This window comes from Aplysia californica, unplaced genomic scaffold, assembly GCF_000002075.1.
Source record: "Aplysia californica isolate F4 #8 unplaced genomic scaffold, AplCal3.0 scaffold01477, whole genome shotgun sequence".
In the NCBI taxonomy this organism is placed as follows: domain Eukaryota; kingdom Metazoa; phylum Mollusca; class Gastropoda; order Aplysiida; family Aplysiidae; genus Aplysia; species Aplysia californica.
The window spans coordinates 1-19,892 of NW_004798747.1; the positions used below are offsets into that span (position 1 = coordinate 1).

At 37.9% G+C, this 19,892-nt stretch overlaps 1 protein-coding gene across 1 annotated transcript; it reads left to right on the forward strand.

The window, feature by feature from the left end:
• The first annotated feature begins 207 nt into the window (after window positions 1-207).
• LOC101860145 lies at window positions 208-11,673 on the forward strand. Its single transcript, XM_005112902.3, has 4 exons — window positions 208-291; window positions 5,215-5,425; window positions 6,999-7,183; window positions 10,185-11,673. The coding sequence occupies exons 2-4, from the start codon at window positions 5,286-5,288 to the stop codon at window positions 10,343-10,345; spliced, it is 486 nt and encodes a 161-aa protein (XP_005112959.1). The 5' UTR covers window positions 208-291; window positions 5,215-5,285; the 3' UTR covers window positions 10,346-11,673.
• The last annotated feature ends 8,219 nt before the right edge of the window (window positions 11,674-19,892 follow it).

The window sequence follows — 19,892 nt, forward strand, 5'->3', positions numbered from 1 at the left end:
CCCTCTCTCTCTCTATCCCTCTCTCTCTCTCTGTCTCTCTCTCTCTGTCTCTCTCTCTCTCTGTCTCTCTCTCTCTGTCTCTCTCTATCTCTCTCTCTGAAAACAGAACTTCTCTTCGATTTTATTTCTTGTTTCGTTTCGAGCCCAAACGCCAAGTATATCCGTTAATATTTTAACCTCTGGCTTACCTGTTGTTATCACCTGTGACGCATGCGCAGAGACAAAGGTAAGAAAGCACTTCCTACTTCCGACAAGGAACTGCAAGCAGCCAGGAGTTCGAATGTTTACATCGTAAGTTTTGGGTTGAAAAGTCTGTCTCGACTTTGTAGAATGAAATACAATGCCTTTTGGCTAAGATCAAAGTGTAGTAGATTTATCTGTTCTCAGCTTCTCCTCCGGCCTTGTGCCCACTGGTGTAGCGAGGCGGATACTGCCCGAGGCACCCGGGGGACGGAGAAATCTGCCCCTCTTTTCTTTTCAATCGAGTGGACGGCTATATTATCGTCCATTAGATTTCTAGATCTAGATTTTTTTATTTTTTTTTAAAGAATGAAATACAATTGTAGAATCTATATTTTAGATCTAGATCTAGACTTTATTGCTTTTTGTGAGGTCTAAAAATCAACATTGTAGACCTATGTGTGTTAGAGAACAATGTTCGGGTCCAGAATCTAGATCTAGATTCGGTAATTGTTTACTTTCTCGCGTTTAATTCCCGGGGAGGACTTCCGTAACGAGGGACCACTCTGAACTCTTTGAATGTCAATGGCACAATGGCCATCAAAATCTGTACAGAATGTCTAAACTTTAGACTAAAGCCAGTATGTTACAAGACTTAGATTTAGAGTAATATTACCGGTTCGGTCAAAATAAGGACGAAAACAGGCATGTCGACTTTAACCCTCATCCTGCGGGAGCCGGGTTTATGTAGCCCGATAAGCCTATTTCGGCACCTCGCCTGCGTTCTGGTCCCGAGTCAGTATAGCTCCTGGCTCAGCGCACGTGCAGCGCGCATCCTCTTACGTGTCATTCGGGTCCCGAGTCGGATCCCCATTCACGCAGGTTAAGTGTGTGTGCGTCAGTCTGCTTGAGTTTGTGTGCGTTTGTGGCCTTCTTCTAGAACCACCTGTGTTGGTTCGTAATGGAGGCATACGTCTCATTCAAAACATGCCAAGTTGATAGCTCTAGATTTTCATCCAATGAAATTATAGAAGAAATTGACCCACTTAGACATGAGGAGCTCGAAAGGATAGTCAGGAAACAAGACTTCCATTTTTTCTATACAAAATATTTCAAATGAGCTTGATTTTGTATGAAATAATACTACCTGATAAAAAATGAGCCTGTTTGATAGTTTTGAATACCCTTGTGCAGGTACAAAGAACAATTTGAGTGTAAAACATTCGGAAATTGACCTAAATTATCCCTTTTCGAACCTCAGGTCATTCATAACAACAAGAGCGTCCAGAAAGGTTATTCAAATGGGCGTAACTACTCGTAATGTCTTATCAGCTTGTGAAAGGGGGTTATTCATGTGTTTGTAACACTTTATAAATAGAATGCTATGAAGGACAGAGCATTATTTTCATCATCAGTTAACACACTCCCGCGGTATTCATGGCGAAAACACACGTTTCCCGGCGCGCGCGCTGTACACCAACAGTACACACTGAGTGACCCCGGCGGCCTGCACGGCGAGTCCGACGTAATCGGTTGCTGATAAGATACGCATCTGGGCACAGACGCAGGATAAGAGTTAAAGCTTTATATCTCCTATCTGCCTTGCCCTAGAAAAAAACCGAAACCAGCTACAGGAAGTCATGTGATTGGATGACCCCAGGAATGACCTGTTTCAGCTTGTTCTCATGTTTGAGGCCCTTACTGGGTGCAAAAGTGACGCCCGATTTATTTATGAGTTCAGTCGCATTTTTTTGGTTTTCTCATGGATTCGGGCAGTATTTTGACCTTCGGTCATTTTCAATTATTATCACATTTGTTTCTTTGCAAGCTTAATAACATGATTTTTAATGTTTGTTATCAACACTTGGACACAATGATAGTTTGTCTAAAGTGGTATTCACCATTTATAGCTATTTTAATGAGTATGTATCTGACCCACTCTACTACGTGGTATCTGACTCTACTACACTGGCATCTGGCTCACTCAACTACACTGGATCTGACTCGGCTACACTGATATCCGACTGTATTACACACTGGTATCTGACTCTATTACTCTGGTGTCTGACTGAGTTAATATGCTGTATTTGGCTCTACTATTATTTAAATTATGCACAAATTCTTTATTCTTTGTTATATAACCATTGGCTCTATATTATCTTATGTGCCCGAAGGATGAGAAACTACGGATTTTATGTTACAATCCGGGCACCCCCCCTTTGGGCAAAAATGGCGAGACTAAACGGCAAATTCTCTTTCATCCTTGACAGGGCCTCATATGCAAATAACTCTCCAGCCTTCAGAGTCTACCAAAACGTAGAATCTAGGTCACAGGCTCCTTCATCCACAACCAATGTTAACTCTTCCGGGGAAAGAGCTTCACGCTGTTTTGCTCAGTTGATGAAGAAAAAGCTGTCTTAAGGACTATTTTTAGCAAAATATCGCCGTAACTGTTGTTTCAACGAAAGTAAGGGAGGTTGCTTTAGGTTTGTGTGCCACTCTTTTGGGGCTAGATTTGAAAACAAAGTTTTAAACGATCTTTTTGTACTCCAGTGCCCGACAGCAAAAAAAAAACGTGCTGCCCGAACCGGTACAATTACTCTAGATCTACCTCTACAAATGATTAAATTTCCGTGGTTTACGTGTATTCTTAATCCCAACGCAAAGTTTTGAATATATCCAGTCGGGGAAGCATAGAGTCTTATCTAGATCTAGATCGTCTAGATCTAAGCAGGCGGGAATTAAACGCGAGAAAGTAAACAATTGCCCTAGATTCTAGTTGGACGAACTTTTAGATTCCAGGACGGAAAGAAGGAGCCGGTTTTATCACACAACACTCAGCCTGCGTTTATTTATTGATCACCTCTCTAATATTCACCCGGGATGAGAGGGGGTGAGAGGGCGAGCCTTTTAGCTATCGAAGTGGCTAGGAAAAAAAAAGTACGGCTAGACTGCCAGTCTAGCCGTACTTATCTTAGGCCCTATTAACATTAGAAAACAGGAGGTTTAAAATACATGCACTGTCATTAAGGTAAGGCGCCTGGTTTCGTCTCAAATACAAAAATACTTTAGGAGGTACTGCACACTAAAAATGTATATTTACAATTCAGTAGGCCTATTTTTTGGAAATGGTCAGTCTAGCCATCATATTAAGAATAAGTACGGCTAGACAGTCTAGCCGTCATTAAGTACGGCTAGTCTCTTCCTTTAGCTATTCTTACCCGGTGTGCGTTCTCCGTGATACCAGTATACAGTAAACACATGTTCCAGCGCTCTTGGCTCTTGTGTTGAAAGTGTGCAATTTTGTCTGCAGGCGGTGAGAAAGAGAGAGAGAGGGGGGGGGAGGGGGGGGAGAAAGAAGGAGTATAGAGAACTTCCGGGCAAAACAAAATGATGACCGGCGTAATTCGGCTTAATTCGAAAAGTGAAATGAACATCTTACAGTCAGATACACTCAGAGCTCTATCAAGGGTACGAGAAGAAGATGGTACGACTCTCGCATTCCAATTTTAGATTTTAAAAACTGGGGGAGACCCATACTTGAAGTTTACAAGTTGTATGGTTTTCTAGATATCTTTATCGGTGAGCTGTTAAGATATAGATCTATAAGTACCGAGCCCAAATTTAATTAAATTTTTTTCAAATTGCAGTTTCTAAATCTGTGTTATTGGTTGCATTTGCTCGAGGAATATTTTGTCGAAATTCAAATTATAAATTATGTTGAAAAAAGCCAGAAAAAATGCATGATATAGGATCTATTTGTTGAAAGAATGAAACAGTTTGTGGTTGTTTTTTTAAACTTTCCTGTAAAATTTTGCTTTCTAAGCTTACTACACTTGTACGGCTTGCCGACATATATATTTCTTTACAAGGATGGGATTTTGCCGTAAATTTACGGAAATCCCTAATTTTGATTTGCTCCGCCATTTTCCGTAAGTGTCCTTTCAATGGTGAGTCATTCTACTATATATATATTTAGTAATCCACAATTGAATGAGTGTATTAATTTTTCCAAGTCTGTTTAGCCCGCGAAAAGTTGAGTAAATTTTGGACTGATCAGTTTCCATGCCTGGCTAATTTAGTTAATGATATTATTGTCCTGTATGAAACCAATGACTGATGACTGATGTCATTTTAAAACCACACCTCCATTCCCCCCATTGAGGGGTTGGCGGGTGCTCTGGTGTGGTTTGCTTCTTCTTCTTCTTCTTTCCTATCAAACATCTATCGTCTTTATCTCCCTTCCTTCTTTTTTTGTCTTTGTTACCAGGGTTGGGTTGATTTAAATCAGTTGATTTTTTAAATTTAAATCAACTTGATTTTTAAAAATAAAAATCAGTGATTTAAATCACTTTTTAAAAAAATTATTTTTATTCGGTTTTTACACATTTCAACATTCAGAATTCCTTTCCTTGGTTTCATAAAACAGATATAAGGTTTAGTAGACTAATATAATCATGCTTAAAAGTCTGATTTCCCTTCTTTCACTGTAAAATAATACAGTATTCAATTTACTTTTTTTTTCATAATTGAAATTAGCATTTTCTTTTTCTTGTTCTTTTTAGACAAACACAAGCGCGTGCTCACACACACACACACTGTAATAAAAATAAAATGCAAGTTTATCTATGCATAATTACCCCCCCCCCCCTTCCTTTTAGACTGAAATTTTCTTCAATTTTTGTCTGTAGCCTTAATTCACTGATATAGCAGATTAAGGCTTTCTAAAATTGCAGTTGCTTAAATTAATCATTAGTTAAAATAAAGACAATGCATTTTGCACTAAAAGAACATACTTTTAGCCACCGAAAATCCCAAACTGTGTCGACATTTTTAAAAAAATCAAATAAATTTTTAAAAATCCGATTTAAATTTTAAAAAATCTGATTTAAATTTTAAAAATCACCAACCCTGTTTGTTACTTTCTTGTAACACCTGTAATCTTCGGCACTTATATGACCTTATTGTGTTGCAAGTACTGTAAAATGATTTTAACTAAAATAAAACGTCCTTGCCTTCTATCTGCCATGACAGGTAACTGCTGAGATCGACGTCACATATCCCACACCACCAAGCGCCAGCGACACTCCCACCAGGTGGCCACCATGTCTACCCCGGGGTACCCCGCCTACTACTATGGCGACTCGCAGACGGGCAGCGTCTCCAACTTGAGCGAGGGCGGAGGCATGAAGAGATACGCCTCCAAGTCCAGCATCGCGGGCGGGCAGAGCCTCACAGGCTCCAGGTGAGGACACTGGCTGCTCGCTATTCTGACTTTTCCACATAATTTTTTTTTACGGTACTTCAAAATGCAGTATTTTACCTTCTAGAAAAAGATAGTTGTGTCTCGGCGTGGTGGAATCAGACGCTTGGCAATCATTGAGCATGTGGAGGTAATTGTATCATTTTAAAGTTTTTTCATTTGTCTTGCTTTGGATGAAAAAAATATCCATTTGTGAGGCAGCAGGGTGGAATCTGGCTCTCGTCAAAATAATCAAAGTGAAGAGACTTGCATTTTTCTGAAGGTTTATTAATTTTTATCAAATTTTAGTTTTTTGGCTCAGCACCTTTCATGCTCATTAAAGAAATCATTTCTGAGTGGATTTTTCTTAGCAACGTTGATTAAAGGCTCAAAAATTTTAATTTTCAGTTACCACGGACCCCTAAGCTAAGGAAATAACTAATCTTTTGTGGCCATTTTCTGACTAATTTTACTTCTGAAACCAGTCGATCCATCTCCTTCAATTGCGAATATGTCAACTTCTATTCAAGATTTTTGGATATTTTTTTCATCAAAGGCAAGACAAATGAATGACCTTTAATTAAGGTGATACCAATAACTACATATGCCCTAAAATTGACGAGAGCCTGAGACTGTACTTTCCAACTCGCAGTTTAAGGTCATCATCTGACAAAAAGAAATTTCTTTTTTTACCATCTATGAAACTTAAAACAATGGGTGACAGGGCATTTGAATACCAAGGCCCCAAGATCTGGAATGCTTTCCCTAGTACTTTAAGGGAGGTCAAGTGTTTTGATTCATTCAAAGTCAGCTGAAGTCATTTCTGTTTTTAGATTAATAAGATGAATATTTGGAGTGTTTTTCTTTTAGTCACATCCCGATTTATGTTACTGTTGTATGTTGTACTGAATTGTAAAGCGCTCAGAGCCTGTGTACTTTAATCGGGTTGAGCGCTGTATAAATGTCATTTATCATTATTATTATTATTATTGTTCCACTGCCTCGTGACATATATATGAGACAAAACTGTGTTCTTTCCAACCCCCCCTCCCCCAGGTGGCTGCTGTATGGCAGTCGCCGCAGTGTGTACTCCACCTACACCATATCGTCTGCTTTTGTCTCCTCGTTCTGCCCCACCCCCTCGCCTCCTTTATCCTCTCCTCTGTGCTCCTGACTCTTTCTTACTGCTGCCTTTCAGCCACACCCCTGATCTTCTGGTAGGAAAGATCTACACCTAGCCTTCTCGGACAAGAGCGAAGAATCTCGGAGGTCCCGTGTGCAAGTTGCGCACATTAAAGATCCCTTTGTGGTCTTAAATCTATAAGAGTAGGCTTCGGCCGCCACCGAGGCTAAATTCAAAATTTCCTACCTACTGAAAATGTTAAATGTGTCTCGTGCGCTCATTTGACCTAATGCAGTTGCAAGCGCATAAAACACTTACCCCCCCTCCCCAAAAAATCCCCCCAGACAATTTTGATTATTGTATTCTCTCTCCTCTTGTACCCCACAAATTCTCTCTATACTATATATATATATATTATATATATATGTAACAAAATTGTGTTGTGCCCCCCAGGTCGCTGCTGTACGGCAGTCGCCGCAGTCTGTACTCCACCTACACCATGTCTGGCATGTCCTACGTCCTGCCCATAGTGGCCAAACAGCCCGACCCCTGGCGACGACCCCCGGACAACTGGCCCATCGCCTTCCTCTCCATCTTCATCAACCCCATCTTTGGGGTCTTCGCCGTTCTTCTCGCTGGTAGGTGGCTTTTCTTTGCGGTGTTTCGTGGCATGTTTGCACAAGTTTCACAGACTTTTCCTCTTCAACCCTTTGAGCCCTAGCCCCCGGTACACCGGTGGTGCGGAAACAAAATTATTTTTTTTTAAATTAGTGGGTGGTTGGCGGGTGCTCTGGTGTGGTTTGCTCCTTCATTCCAATAAAAAATCTTCTATATCTCCCCTCCTTCTCTTTTGTGTTTTTTTACTCTCTTGAAACACTTCTAATCTTCGGCACTTATATAACCTTATTGTGTTGCAAGTGCCGTAAAACTCTTACTAAAACTAAAACTTTTTTTGTTTGTTTCTCTCTTGTAACACCTCTAATCTTCTGCACTTATATGACCTTATTGTCTTGCAAGTGCTGTAAAACTCTTACTAAAACTAAAAAGAAGATCCTTCTGAATTGGATGCTGGTAATGACGAGGACTACCCTGAGTGGGATATGGAATGTGGTTCTGACGATCGTATGAATGTTTGTAATATATCGCTCAGGAGCTCAGGCAGAGGGGCACGGTAACCTCCGGAGGTCACAGCTCAAAGAGTTAAAGAACCGCCGAAAGTGAAGGTTTTTTAAAATCAAATATGACTAAAGTGGCCGACCTTTCTCGATATAACACGACATATCCTCTGTAAGCCATTGAAGTTCTTTCATCGAATTATATAACATTGTTTGCATTCGAGATAACATTATATCATTTTTTACCCTTTCCTGTTTATTTAAAGTTATTATGAATCTGATTCTGTGTTTTGTACGTTTAACAATCATCCCTCTTTGTTGAATTGAAAGCCAAGCGATATTGTAGTATGGTTTTAAAGTTGAGAAGAAAAAAAAAGAATTCCAACAAGTATCCAGACAGTAAATAGTAAGGGAATTAAATTGTTGTACAAACAACTCAAAACAGCCGCCCATTGTCGAGGGGAAAAGTGGTTGTCTCAGACAGGTGGAAGTTTGACTCAGACAATGCCATTAGTACAGTAATAATAATAGATAGCATTTGTATAGCGCATATCCCCGCTCAACAGCAGGCTCTATGTGCTTTACACTATATTATTACCCCAGCAGACCATAGAACACTCCGAAACATTCTCAGCTTCCCGGGAAACATACAGTGCAAGCAGCTGATTAAGCGCTCAAACACTAACAAACTGACAAGATCTTTCGCTGTCTATAGCTGGGTACCCATTCCCACCTGAGTGAAGTGAGGAAAATTTGTGTAAAGTGCCTTTCCCAAGGACACAACGTCGGGCCCCTGACGGGATTCGAACCCACGACCTTACGGTTGCGAGTCCGAGAGCCTAACCACTAGGCCACCGTACATGTATATTCAAAAATGCCAGGAGGGAAATGCGAAGTGGTGGTGTGTACAGGTCATTGTCTTGGACAGGTGGCCGTTAGGGCAGGTGCGACTGTATTTGACTTACTGGTGCAGTTATCAAAATGACAGCGGTAGAAGTACTGGTATGATTAATCAAATTACAGTAGTCTCCGCCTAAGATCCCACCGCTTACGATCCCGGTTCGCTTAAGATCCCGCTGTTTTAAGAAAACAAAATTTTTGCTATACAAAAGTCACCCATAAGATCCCGCTCTGATTCACTATGAAGGTCAACATTCGGCTAAGATCCCGCATTTCAGATCATAATTTGCGGAACAAAAACGCGGGCAGGACAGCCGATCAACCAAGAGTGAAAAGTTGAGATCAATATAAAATGTCAGTCGCGTCAAAGATCAGCGACTATCAGGAATGTGATCACATACACGTTGTAAAACTCGATGAAGCGATACAATGTTTGCACCAGACGGGATCACACCGGGGTGTGAACTGACCGACACGTTTGTTTTCCCTGAACATCGCTCTCACACCTGAGCTATCCCCCTAAACTTACATCACTCGCTGGGTGGGTAGGGCCTACACCTTCGCTCCAGGCGGGATCACATTGAACTGTGAACTCTTCCTCGACCATTAGCACCTGTCTCTACTCCCGAATTTGCGAGACAGACTGAATTTTAATTGGTGTGTTCACAACGTAATGGTGTGTAACGACAAAGGCGGTTTGGGGGGGGGGGGGGGGGGGCTCAGTCAGAGAAGAAAAAGCTGTAAATTTATGACAGGTAAAGGGGGGGGGTATCTGGAAAAGCGTAGATCTTGAGACTCATGATAGGATAATAAGTGAAAAAGGCTCGCCTCATGCCCCTATGCACTGCGATAGGTCATCAAAGTTAACCACTCTTCGCTCGCCATATGCCATAAACCCATCAAGGGGGCACGCCAGTTCATTGTAGAGTGGAGGGAGACCATTTTACCGATTGTGAGCCTTAGCATGAGTCGCCATAGATTCTTCCCTGGGTTCATCTGTTAAGATCCCGGTTCGCCTAAGATCCCGCATTTCCTTGCTCTCGAGCACCGGGATCTTAGGCGGAGACTACTGTATATTATTCAGAAATCAGTATTATTTGATCAATTATTTGATCAATGTTTGTCTTTTGTATAAAAAAAAAAAAGAAGAAGAAGAAGAAGAAGAAGAATTTAATATGAAAAAAGCAGGGTTTTTTGTTAAAATGTGTGGGAATCTTATCTATTTAGATGATGAGAATTCAGCAATATATTATTTCTTCATCCTCATACTATAAATATGTCAGCTAAGCGTTACTTTACATTTTTACTCTCAAAGTAGAGTTGCTGGAGTCTATGCAGTAGATAAATGAAGAATAGAAATCTTTACTTTTCTCAAAATTGGAAGAATGGATATGTTGCATAATTGTTTATATAATATAATCAAATATAACTATAACAATGCAAGGAGTTGCTAACTTTTTATTTGAACTACCATTTATTTATGTGAATTCCTGTGTTACATATATATATGTAATCCTATACATGTAAGAATAAACAATGCAAAGAGTTTCTAACCTTTAGTTTGAACTACCCCCCATTTATTTATTTGTGTGAATCCCCCCCCCCCACCCCCCACCTTTCCCAGAGCAATCCAAGATCTACTACGCCCGCTGCAACTACATGAAAGCCTCGCAGTACGGAGCGTACGCTAAGGGCACGGCGGCCGGGGGCGTCTACTGCACGGTCATCGTCTTACTGTGGATCATCGGGGCGGTCGTCAACGAGAGAATGAAGTACGATATCTGACCTCGCTCGACCGTCTTGTTTTTGTTCAGGAAAAAAAATGTGAAGTATGCTGACAAAATGAGTTGCCTCTCGGATTCAAGCCTTTAGGAAATATATACATCACTCTTACGGGTGAAATTTTAGCAATTTGTAAGTATGAAATAATAAAAGACAGGTTATAGAACTTGTTAAAGAATATGACATCAATAGAAAAACTACAAATTTGACCCTAATGTCTATTTTTGGCCAATATCTCCATTTGCGGATTGCGAGAAGTATCTCATTTTGTCAGCAGGCCTCACTAATGCTAGAACTAGAGGACTCGGGGGGGGGAAATTGTTGTTTCAAACTGTGCACCTTGAGGTGTCCTCAGGTGTTACCGTGGAGCAATGGTGTCAGATCGGTTTGTTTGACTTGGCGGTTATCTAGACAAAGAATAAAAATGAAATAATTAAATGAATTACCTACTATACATTTTATTGATCCCTGTAAGTCACTTTGGGTTACGATGGCATAAATTTTTTTACGCAATAATGTATTTTTATCTTTTAAAGAAAAAACTCTATGAAAAGTTGAGTATTTTAGAAAGTGGACTTGTTTTTTAAAAATAAGCTTTGATCTTGTTTTTTTTACTTTCAAGGCATTCTTTTCGTCTGACATAATTTGTTCAGGTACAACTCAGAATGATGCCGTGAAGCTCATAGATTTTGATCACCTGATACTTAACAAAGAGCATAACTTGTAGTAATATCGATGGTGCCACATTCCTCATTGTTCCTGTTCCGTTCACCCTCATGACTGTAAATTCATTCCAAACATAATAATATGCTTCATTCTGACCCACACATTCCAGACATTACAATGTTAATAAGAATTATGCAAAGTAGTATGTTTGTATCAATATGTTACTTTGTCTATATGACATGGTCGGTTATAGAGGTGTTCCTGTTTTAAGATGATAATGCAAGTATTGCAAGTCATGTTGATCTCAACTATCTGGCTGAATTGACTGAAACTTATTTTGGCATACTGATTCGATTTTGGTTCTGAAAGTTTAAAAGAAATGTTCTTATATTTTGGTTGAGTTAGGGTGTAAATTTGGGTTTCAATGGCATAAATACACAATCATATGTTTATCTTTTAAAGAAATAACTATTGCATTGTGTATTGTATTTTGCCTTTGAAGTTTACGGGGAAAAAAGGAGAATGTTTTCAGATTTCTTCAGCGTCAAAGTGACAGTAAAAATTTAACTTTCTTTATGCTCAAACTGTTTTTGTGACATTCCCATAAAACAAATTTCACGACCTTGTTCATAATTACGTGTAAATAAAGTTTTTATGCAAAAAAATCACTGTTGTGTCTTTTTTGGGGGGATAAATAATTGTGATTGTCCTGTGGGTTAAATGATAGTGGATAGTTTGTGCCAAACTTTTTCATGAGAGACACCTGTGTTGTGGAGGGAGGAGGAAGGGAGCTCTGTAGCTTTATCATAAAAATCACTTTTACTTTTATTAAATCTAATCTAGATGCAACATTTTTTTTGACACAAAAATGGTCGACTATTAATGCGTGGAGCTGTGGCATTTGTGATGCCCTGACTGATAAAAGAATTGACAGTTTTGTTTTTATTTTACCATAATATACTTGGCTTTTGAATAGTGCAGATGATAGCTAATTAGAGATTCCCTGTCTAGAATCAGTAGTAATATGCTAGAAGCAGCCAGAGAGCCTATATCTGCTAGATCTAACTTGCTATGCCTTTGGGCTTTGGAATTAAAATAAAATTTGAATTACACATGAGTTCTAGTTAATTTTAGATTCATACTAACAAAATTTATCGTAACAATCATTTTTACTTTTATAAATCTAGATCTAGATCCAACATTTTTTCAACACAGAAATGGTCAACTGTTAATTAATGCGTGCGGCTGTGGCATTTGTGATGCCCAGACTGACAGCAGAATAGACAGTTTTGTTTTTATTTTACCATATATTTGGCTTTTGAATAGTGCAGATGATAGCTAAATCTAGATTCCCTGTCTAGAATCAGTAGTAGTATGCTAGAAGCAGCCAGAGAGCCTACATGCTGCTAGATCTAACTTATTGCTATGCCTTGGGCTTTGGAATTTAAATAAAATTTGAATTGTACAGTTCTAGTTAATTTTAGATTCAGCATCTAACTACATGTATATTTTCCAGAGTTCATACTAACAAAATTTATCATAACAATCACTTTTACTTTTCGAAGTGGCTAGCCGTACTTAAGTACGGCTAGACTACCAGTCTAGCCGTACTTATCTTAGGCCCTATTAACATTAGAAAACAGGAGGTTTAAAATACATGCACTGTCATTAAGGCACCTGGTTTCGTCTCAAATACAAATACTTTAGGTACTGCACACTAAAAATGTATATTTACAATTCAGTAGGCCTATTTTTTGTAAATGGTCAGTCTAGCCATCATATTAAGAATAAGTACGGCTAGCCTGTGAGTCTACCCGTACTTAAGTACGGCTAGACTGCCAGTCTAGCCGTACTTATCTTAGGCCCTATTAACATTAGAAAACAGGAGGTTTAAAATACATGCACTGTCATTAAGGCACCTGGTTTCGTCTCAAATACAAATACTTTAGGTACTGCACACTAAAAATGTATATTTACAATTCAGTAGGCCTATTTTTTGTAAATGGTCAGTCTAGCCATCATATTAAGAATAAGTACGGCTAGACTGTGAGTCTAGCCGTACTTAAGTACGGCTAGACTGCCAGTCTAGCCGTCATTAAGTACGGCTAGCCTCTTCCTTTACTTTTATTAAATCTAGATCCAACAGGGTTTTTTTCTAAAATCTCTTTTGCACAAACTTACTAGTAGAGAACAGAGTTTATAAGCCTCTGCTTCGACTTTCAGTACAAAATAATTTTACGTTATTATTTTCTGGATATTAAAAAAAAATGTATGTTATCAAATTGTGCCATTTTCTTGGATAAGAATAGCATTGGAAGTGGACTTTGTAGACAGCGAATCTCTGACTCAATATTTTTTTGTAAGTTGTGCTAATCAATGAAAATTGATAATAGATCTACTGAAAACAATACAGCCGTCATGAATAATAGTGAAAAAAATGTGTGGGGAAAAAAGATGTAGGTCTAGATGAGCGACCGGCAGCAGGTTCCCTCGTTGTCTCTGATCGTTCCGTCCTCATCTCCCCAGATTTCTGCACGGTGTGCAGCCATGTTTGTGTGGGCGTAGGCGTACATACACCACACAGGTCAAGAGGTTACGGTGTTCGCCTCTCATGTACATGTACAGAATACCTGGGATGAGCTAAAAATATATTATGGATGAGCTAGAAAAAACTGGGGATGAGTTTAGAAAATATTAGGGATGGGCTAAAAAAAATACTGTGGATGATTTAGAAAATATGAAAATAGTATGGATAAGCTAGAATTAAAATACTGGGGATGAGCTAGAAAAAATTCGGAATTGGTTAGAAAATGAGCTAGCTAGAAAATACTGGGGATGAGCTTGAAACTATTGGGCATGAGCTAGAAAATACTGGGGAATATTGAGGACGAGTTTAAAAAATACTGGGCATGAAGGTAGAAAATACTGGGGATGGAACTAGAAAATAGTGGGGAATATTCGGGATGAACTGGGAAATACTAGGGCTGTAGATAAAATAGTGGGGAATATTCAGGATGAGCCAGAAAGTACCGGGGAAAATTAGGGGTGAGATTTTAAAAAAAGTCTGGAAGATATTGGGGATGAGCTACAAAATACCCGGAACACTGGGGTTGGAACTAAAAAATACTGGCGAAGGATCTACAAAATATTGGGATGAGCTAGAAAATACTGCGGATGTGTTCGAAAATATAAGGGATAAGCTTTAAAATGTTAAGGATGAGCTAGAAAATACTGGGGATGAGCTAGAAAATATTACGGATGAGGTAAAAAAAAATTAAAGGGTATAAAAAAATATGCTAGAAAATACTACGAATAAGCCATGAAATAATAGGGATGAGGTAGAAAATATTAGGCACGAATTAGAAGATACTGTGGAATAATCTGTCCCCGTCGTTTTATGCAAGAAAAATTCTTAAATTATGCAAACTGAGCCCAAAAATGTGAAATTTTGCGATTCTGTTAATTTTAACAAAGAGTGATAATGATAAAGGAAAATAATCAGGAATTATGCAAAAAATGATCAAATTTTGCTAAATTATGCGGGGTGCATAAAACAACGGGGACAGAATAATGGAGATGAGACAGAAAATACTGGGAATGAGTTAGAAAATACAGGGAATGAGCTAAAAAAAATACTGGGGATGAGCTAAAAAAAAAAATGGGGATGAGCTAGACAATATTAGGGTTGAGCTAAAGAAATACTAGAGATCAAGAGCTAGAAAATACTGGGGATGGAGCTGGAAAATACTGGAGATGAGCTAGAAAACATAGGCCTCAGGGATGAGCTAGAAAATACTGGTGATGAGGTAGAAAATACAGGGGGAAAGCTAGAAAATGTTGATGTAATAAAAATTAAAATATTTTGGATGAGCGAGGAAATATTAAGGATTTAAAAATATTGGGGATAAGATAAACAATGTTGTGGATTAGATACAAATAGAAAAATCTTTGAAATATTGTTGATCAGCTAAAAATTATAAGGGATGAGCTGGGGAAATACTGTGGAATATTTGGGATAAGCCAGAAAATAGTGAGGATGGGCTAAAAAATACTGGCAAATTTGTGGATCAGCTAGAAAATACTGGGAATGATCTAGAAATGAGAAATAATAAAAATATTGGGGATGAGCCAGAAAATACTGGGGATGGAGCTAAAAAATACTGAGGATGAGCTAGAAAATATAAGTCATGAGCTAGAAAATATAGTGGATGAGCTAGAAAATATTGGGGATGGAGTTTTTAAAAATACTGGGAATGAGCTGAAAAATATAAGGCATGAGCTATAAAATACTGGGGATAAGCTAGAAATATATTAGGGATGAGCTAAAAAATATTGGGGATGAGGTAAAAAAAAATATAAGAAAGGAGCTAGAAAATACATGTACTGGGGATTCTAGAAAATATTACGGATGAGCTAAAAAAAAAAAAAATATGAGTGATGTACTAGAAAATATTATGAGTGAGCTATAAAATACTGGGGATGAGCTTGAAAATATTAGGGGCGAGATAGGAAATACTAGGGATGAGCTAGAAAATATTAGGGGCGAGATAGGAAATACTGGGGATGAGCTAGAATCTACTGTGGGTGAGATAAAAAAACAAAACATGTATTACTAGGAATGAGAAATAAAAGTCTGGAAAAAAAATGGAGACTACAAAATCCTGGGGAACACTGGGGCTGGAATTACAAAGTACTGGGGATGGATCTACAAAATATTGGAGACGAGCTAGAAAATACAGGGGGAACACTGAGGATGAGCTAGAAAATACAGGGGAACACTGAGGATGAGCTAGAAAATACAGGGGAACACTGAGGATGAGCTAGAAAATACAGGGGAACACTGAGGATGAGCTAGAAAATACGGAACACTGAGGATGAGCTAGAAAATACAGGGGAACACTGAGGATGAGCTAGAAAATACAGGGGAACACTGAGGATGAGCTAGAAAATACAGGGGAACACTGAGGATGAGCTAGAAAATACAGGGGAACACTGAGGGTGAGCTAGAAAATACAGGGGAACACTGAGGATGAGCTAGAAAATACAGGGGAACACTGAGGATGAGCTAGAAAATACTCGGGATGAGCTAAAATTACTAGGGATGAGCTAGAAATTAAAAGGGATGAGCTAAAACACATTGGGGATGAGTTACAAAATAATAGGAATGAGCGAGAAAAATGGTAGGGAATATTACTTGGGACGAGCTAGAAAATATTAATGATGAGCTGAAAAATAATATATTATTAGTGAAGAGCTTGAAAATATTAGGGATGAGCTACAAAATATTAGGGATAACCTAAAAAATATTTCGGTTGAGCTATAAATACTGGGAGTGGTTTAGAAAATACTGATGATGAACTTGAAAATACTGGGGATGAACTAGAAAATACTGGGGATGAACTAGAATATACTGGGGATGAACTAAAAAGTACTGGGAATGACCTAGAAAGTGCTGGGGGTGAGTTAGAAAATAGTTTGGATTATTTAAAAAATATTTGGGTTGAGCTAGAAAATACTGGGGATGAGCTTGAAAATATTATGGTTGAGCTATAAAATGCTGGAAATGATCTAGAAAATAGTGGGTATGATCTAAAAAATATGGCTGAGCTAGAAAATTGAATGAATTAGAAAATACTAGCGGTGAACTAAAAAATAGTTGGAATGGACTGGAAAATAGTGGGGATTACCTAAAAAGTGCTGGGCGTGAGGTATAAAATAGTGGGGATTATTTTTTTAAAAATATTTGGGTTAAGCTAGAAAATACTGGGAATGAGCTCTGAAATATTTTTTATGAGCTAGAAAATATTACGGTTGAGTTATAAAATGCTGGAAATGATCTATGAAATAGTGGGGATGATCTAAAAAATATTGTGGTTGAGCTAGAAAATACTGGGGATGAGCTAGAAAATACTGGGGATGTGGTAAAAAATATAAAGGATGAGCTAAAAAATATTAGGGAAGAGATAAAAAATACTGGGGATGACCCAGGAAATACTAGGGATCGAGATACAAAATACTGGGAAAGAGCTAGAAAATATAAGGGATGAGCTAGAAAATACTGGAGATGAGCTAAAAATATTAAGTTTGAGCTAAAAAAAATTCTTGGGGATGAGTTAGACAATATAAGGGTTGAGCTAAAATATATAGGGGATTAGCTAAAAAATAATAGGGTTGAGCTAGAAAATTCTGGGGATGAGCTAGAAAAAATAATGGTTGAGCTAGAAAATATTTGGGATGAGCTTAAAAATAATAAGGATGAGCTTGAAATTATTAGGGTAGACCTTGAAAGTACTGGAGATGACCTAAAAAATATTTGGGATCAGGTCGAAAATATTAGGGATGAGCTGGAAATTATTAGGATAGAGCTATTAAGTAATGGGAATATCCTACAAAATATTCGGGATGAGCTGGAAAATATTAGGGATGAGCTGAAAATTATGACAGTAGAGCTAAAAATTACTGGAGATGACCTAGAAAATATTTGGGACGAGCTTGAAAATAAAAGGGATGACCTGGAAACTATTAGGGTAGAGCTAGAAAATATCTGGGATAACCTAGAAAATATTCAGGATGAGCTAAAAAATATAAGGAATGGGTTGGAAATTATTTGGTTAGAGCTAGAAAATACATCGGAAGGCCTAATTTTTTTATATTCTGGATGAGCTAAAAATATTAGGGATGAGCTGGAAATTATTAGGGTAGAGCTATTCAATACTGGGGATGACCTAGATAATTTTTTAGATGAACTTGAAAATATAAGGGATGACCTGGAAACTATTAGGGTAGAGCTAAAAAATACTGGGGATGACCTAGAAAATATTCGGGATGAGCTCAAAAATATTAGGGATGAGCTGAAAATTATTAGTGTAGAGCTAGAAAATACTGGGGATGACCTAGAATTTATTCGGGATGAGCTCAAAAATAATATTTTGGATGAGCTCGAAAATATTAGGAATGAGTTGGAGATTATAAGGGTAGAGCTAGAAAATATCTGGGATAACCTAAAAAATATTCAGAATGAGCTGGAATTTATTAGGGTAGAGCTAGAAAATACTGGGGATGTCCTAAAAATATTTGGGATGAGCTGGGAAATAATAAGGATGAGCTCAACATTTTTATGGTCGAGCTAAAAAACAAACACAGGATGACCTAGGAACTATTCAGGATCATCTCAAAAATATTATGGATGAGCTGGAAAATATTAGATTACAGCTAGAAAATACTCTGGATGACCTAAACAATATTTGGGTCAGCTCAAAAATATTAGGGATGAGTTGTAAACTATTAGGGTAAAGCGAGAAAATACAGGGGTTGGCCTAGAAAATATTTGGGATGAGCTAAAAAAAATATTAGGGATGAGCTGGAATTAATTAGGGTAGAGCTAGAAAAATACAGGGTATGGCCTAGAAATTATTCGGCATGAGCTCTAAAATAATATTTTGGATTAGCTCAAAAATATTAGGAATGTGTTGGAAATGATAAGAGTACAGAAAGAAAATATCTGAGATAATCTAGAAAATATTTAGAATGAGCTCCAAAATATTCGGGATGAGCTGGAAATTATTAGGGTAGAGCTAGGAAATACTTGGGATAACCTAAGAAAATATTCGGGATGAGCTCAAAAGTATTAGGGATGAGCTGAAAATCATTATTTTAGAGCTAAAAAATACTGGGGATGACCGACAAAGTATTTGGGTTGAGCTAAAAAAAATATTAGGGTAGAGCTGGAAATTATTAGGGTAAAGTTAGAAAATACTTGGAATGAGCTAGAAAATATTCGGGATGCGCAGGAAATTATCAGGGTAGACCTTGAAAATACTGGGGATGACCTAAAAAATATTCAGGAAGAGCTAAAAAATATAAGGGATGAGTTGCAAATTATTTGGTTAAAGATAGAAAATACAGCGGAAGGCCTAAGAATATTCTGGATGAGCTAAAAAATATTAGGGATGAGCTGGAAATTATTAGGGTAGAGCTATTCAATACTGGGGATGACCTTGAGAATTTTTTAGATGAGCTTGAAAATAAGAGGGATAAGCTGGAAATTATTAGGGTAGAGCTAGGAAATACTTGGGATGACCTAAAAAATATTCCTTATAAGCCAGGAAATATTAGGGATGAGTGGGAACTTATTAGGGTAGAGCTATTAAGTAATGGGGATGTACTAGAAAATATTTGGGATGAACTCAAAAGTATTAGGGATGGACTGGAAATTATTAGGGATGAGTTGGTAAATAATAGGAATGAGTTAGAAAATACTCTGGGTGACCTAAACAATATTTGGGTCAGCTAAACAATATTAAGGATGAGTTGTTAACTGTTAGGGTGGAGCTAGAAAATACAGGGGTTGGCCTAGAAAATATTTGGGATGAGCTCAATAGTATTAGGGATGAACTGGAATTAATAAGGGTACAGCAAGAAAAATACAGGGAATGGCCTAGAATATATTCAGAATGAGCTAAAAAAAATATTAGGAATGAGCTGGAAATTATTAGGGTAGAGCTAGAAAATACTTGGGATGACCTAAAAAATATTCCTAATAAGCTAGGAAATATTAGGGATGAGTGGGAACTTATTAGGGTAGAGCTATTAAGTAATGGGGATGTCCTAGAAAATATTTGGGATGACCTCAAATTATTAGAGATGAGTTGGTAAATAAAAGGAATGAGCTAGAAAATAGTGTAAAAGATTTGAAATGAGCTAGAAAACATTAGGGGTGAGCTAGAAAATATTGGGCATAAGTAAAAATATATTACGGATGAGCAAGAAAATTATGGGAATGAGCTAAAACAAAATATTAGAAGTGAGCTAAAATTACTGGGGATGAGTTAGAAAATATTAGGGATGAGCTAAAAAATACTGTGGACGAGCTAGAAAATATTTC

Excerpts from the sequence above, each read along its gene's own strand:
- LOC101860145 (XM_005112902.3), top strand. The coding sequence starts at position 5,286 with ATGTCTACCCCGGGGTACCCCGCCTACTACTATGGCGACTCGCAGACG. Across the intron at positions 5,426-6,998 it reads CAGAGCCTCACAGGCTCCAG|GTCGCTGCTGTACGGCAGTC; the intron begins GTGAGGACACTG and ends TGTGCCCCCCAG. Across the intron at positions 7,184-10,184 it reads CTTCGCCGTTCTTCTCGCTG|AGCAATCCAAGATCTACTAC; the intron begins GTAGGTGGCTTT and ends CACCTTTCCCAG.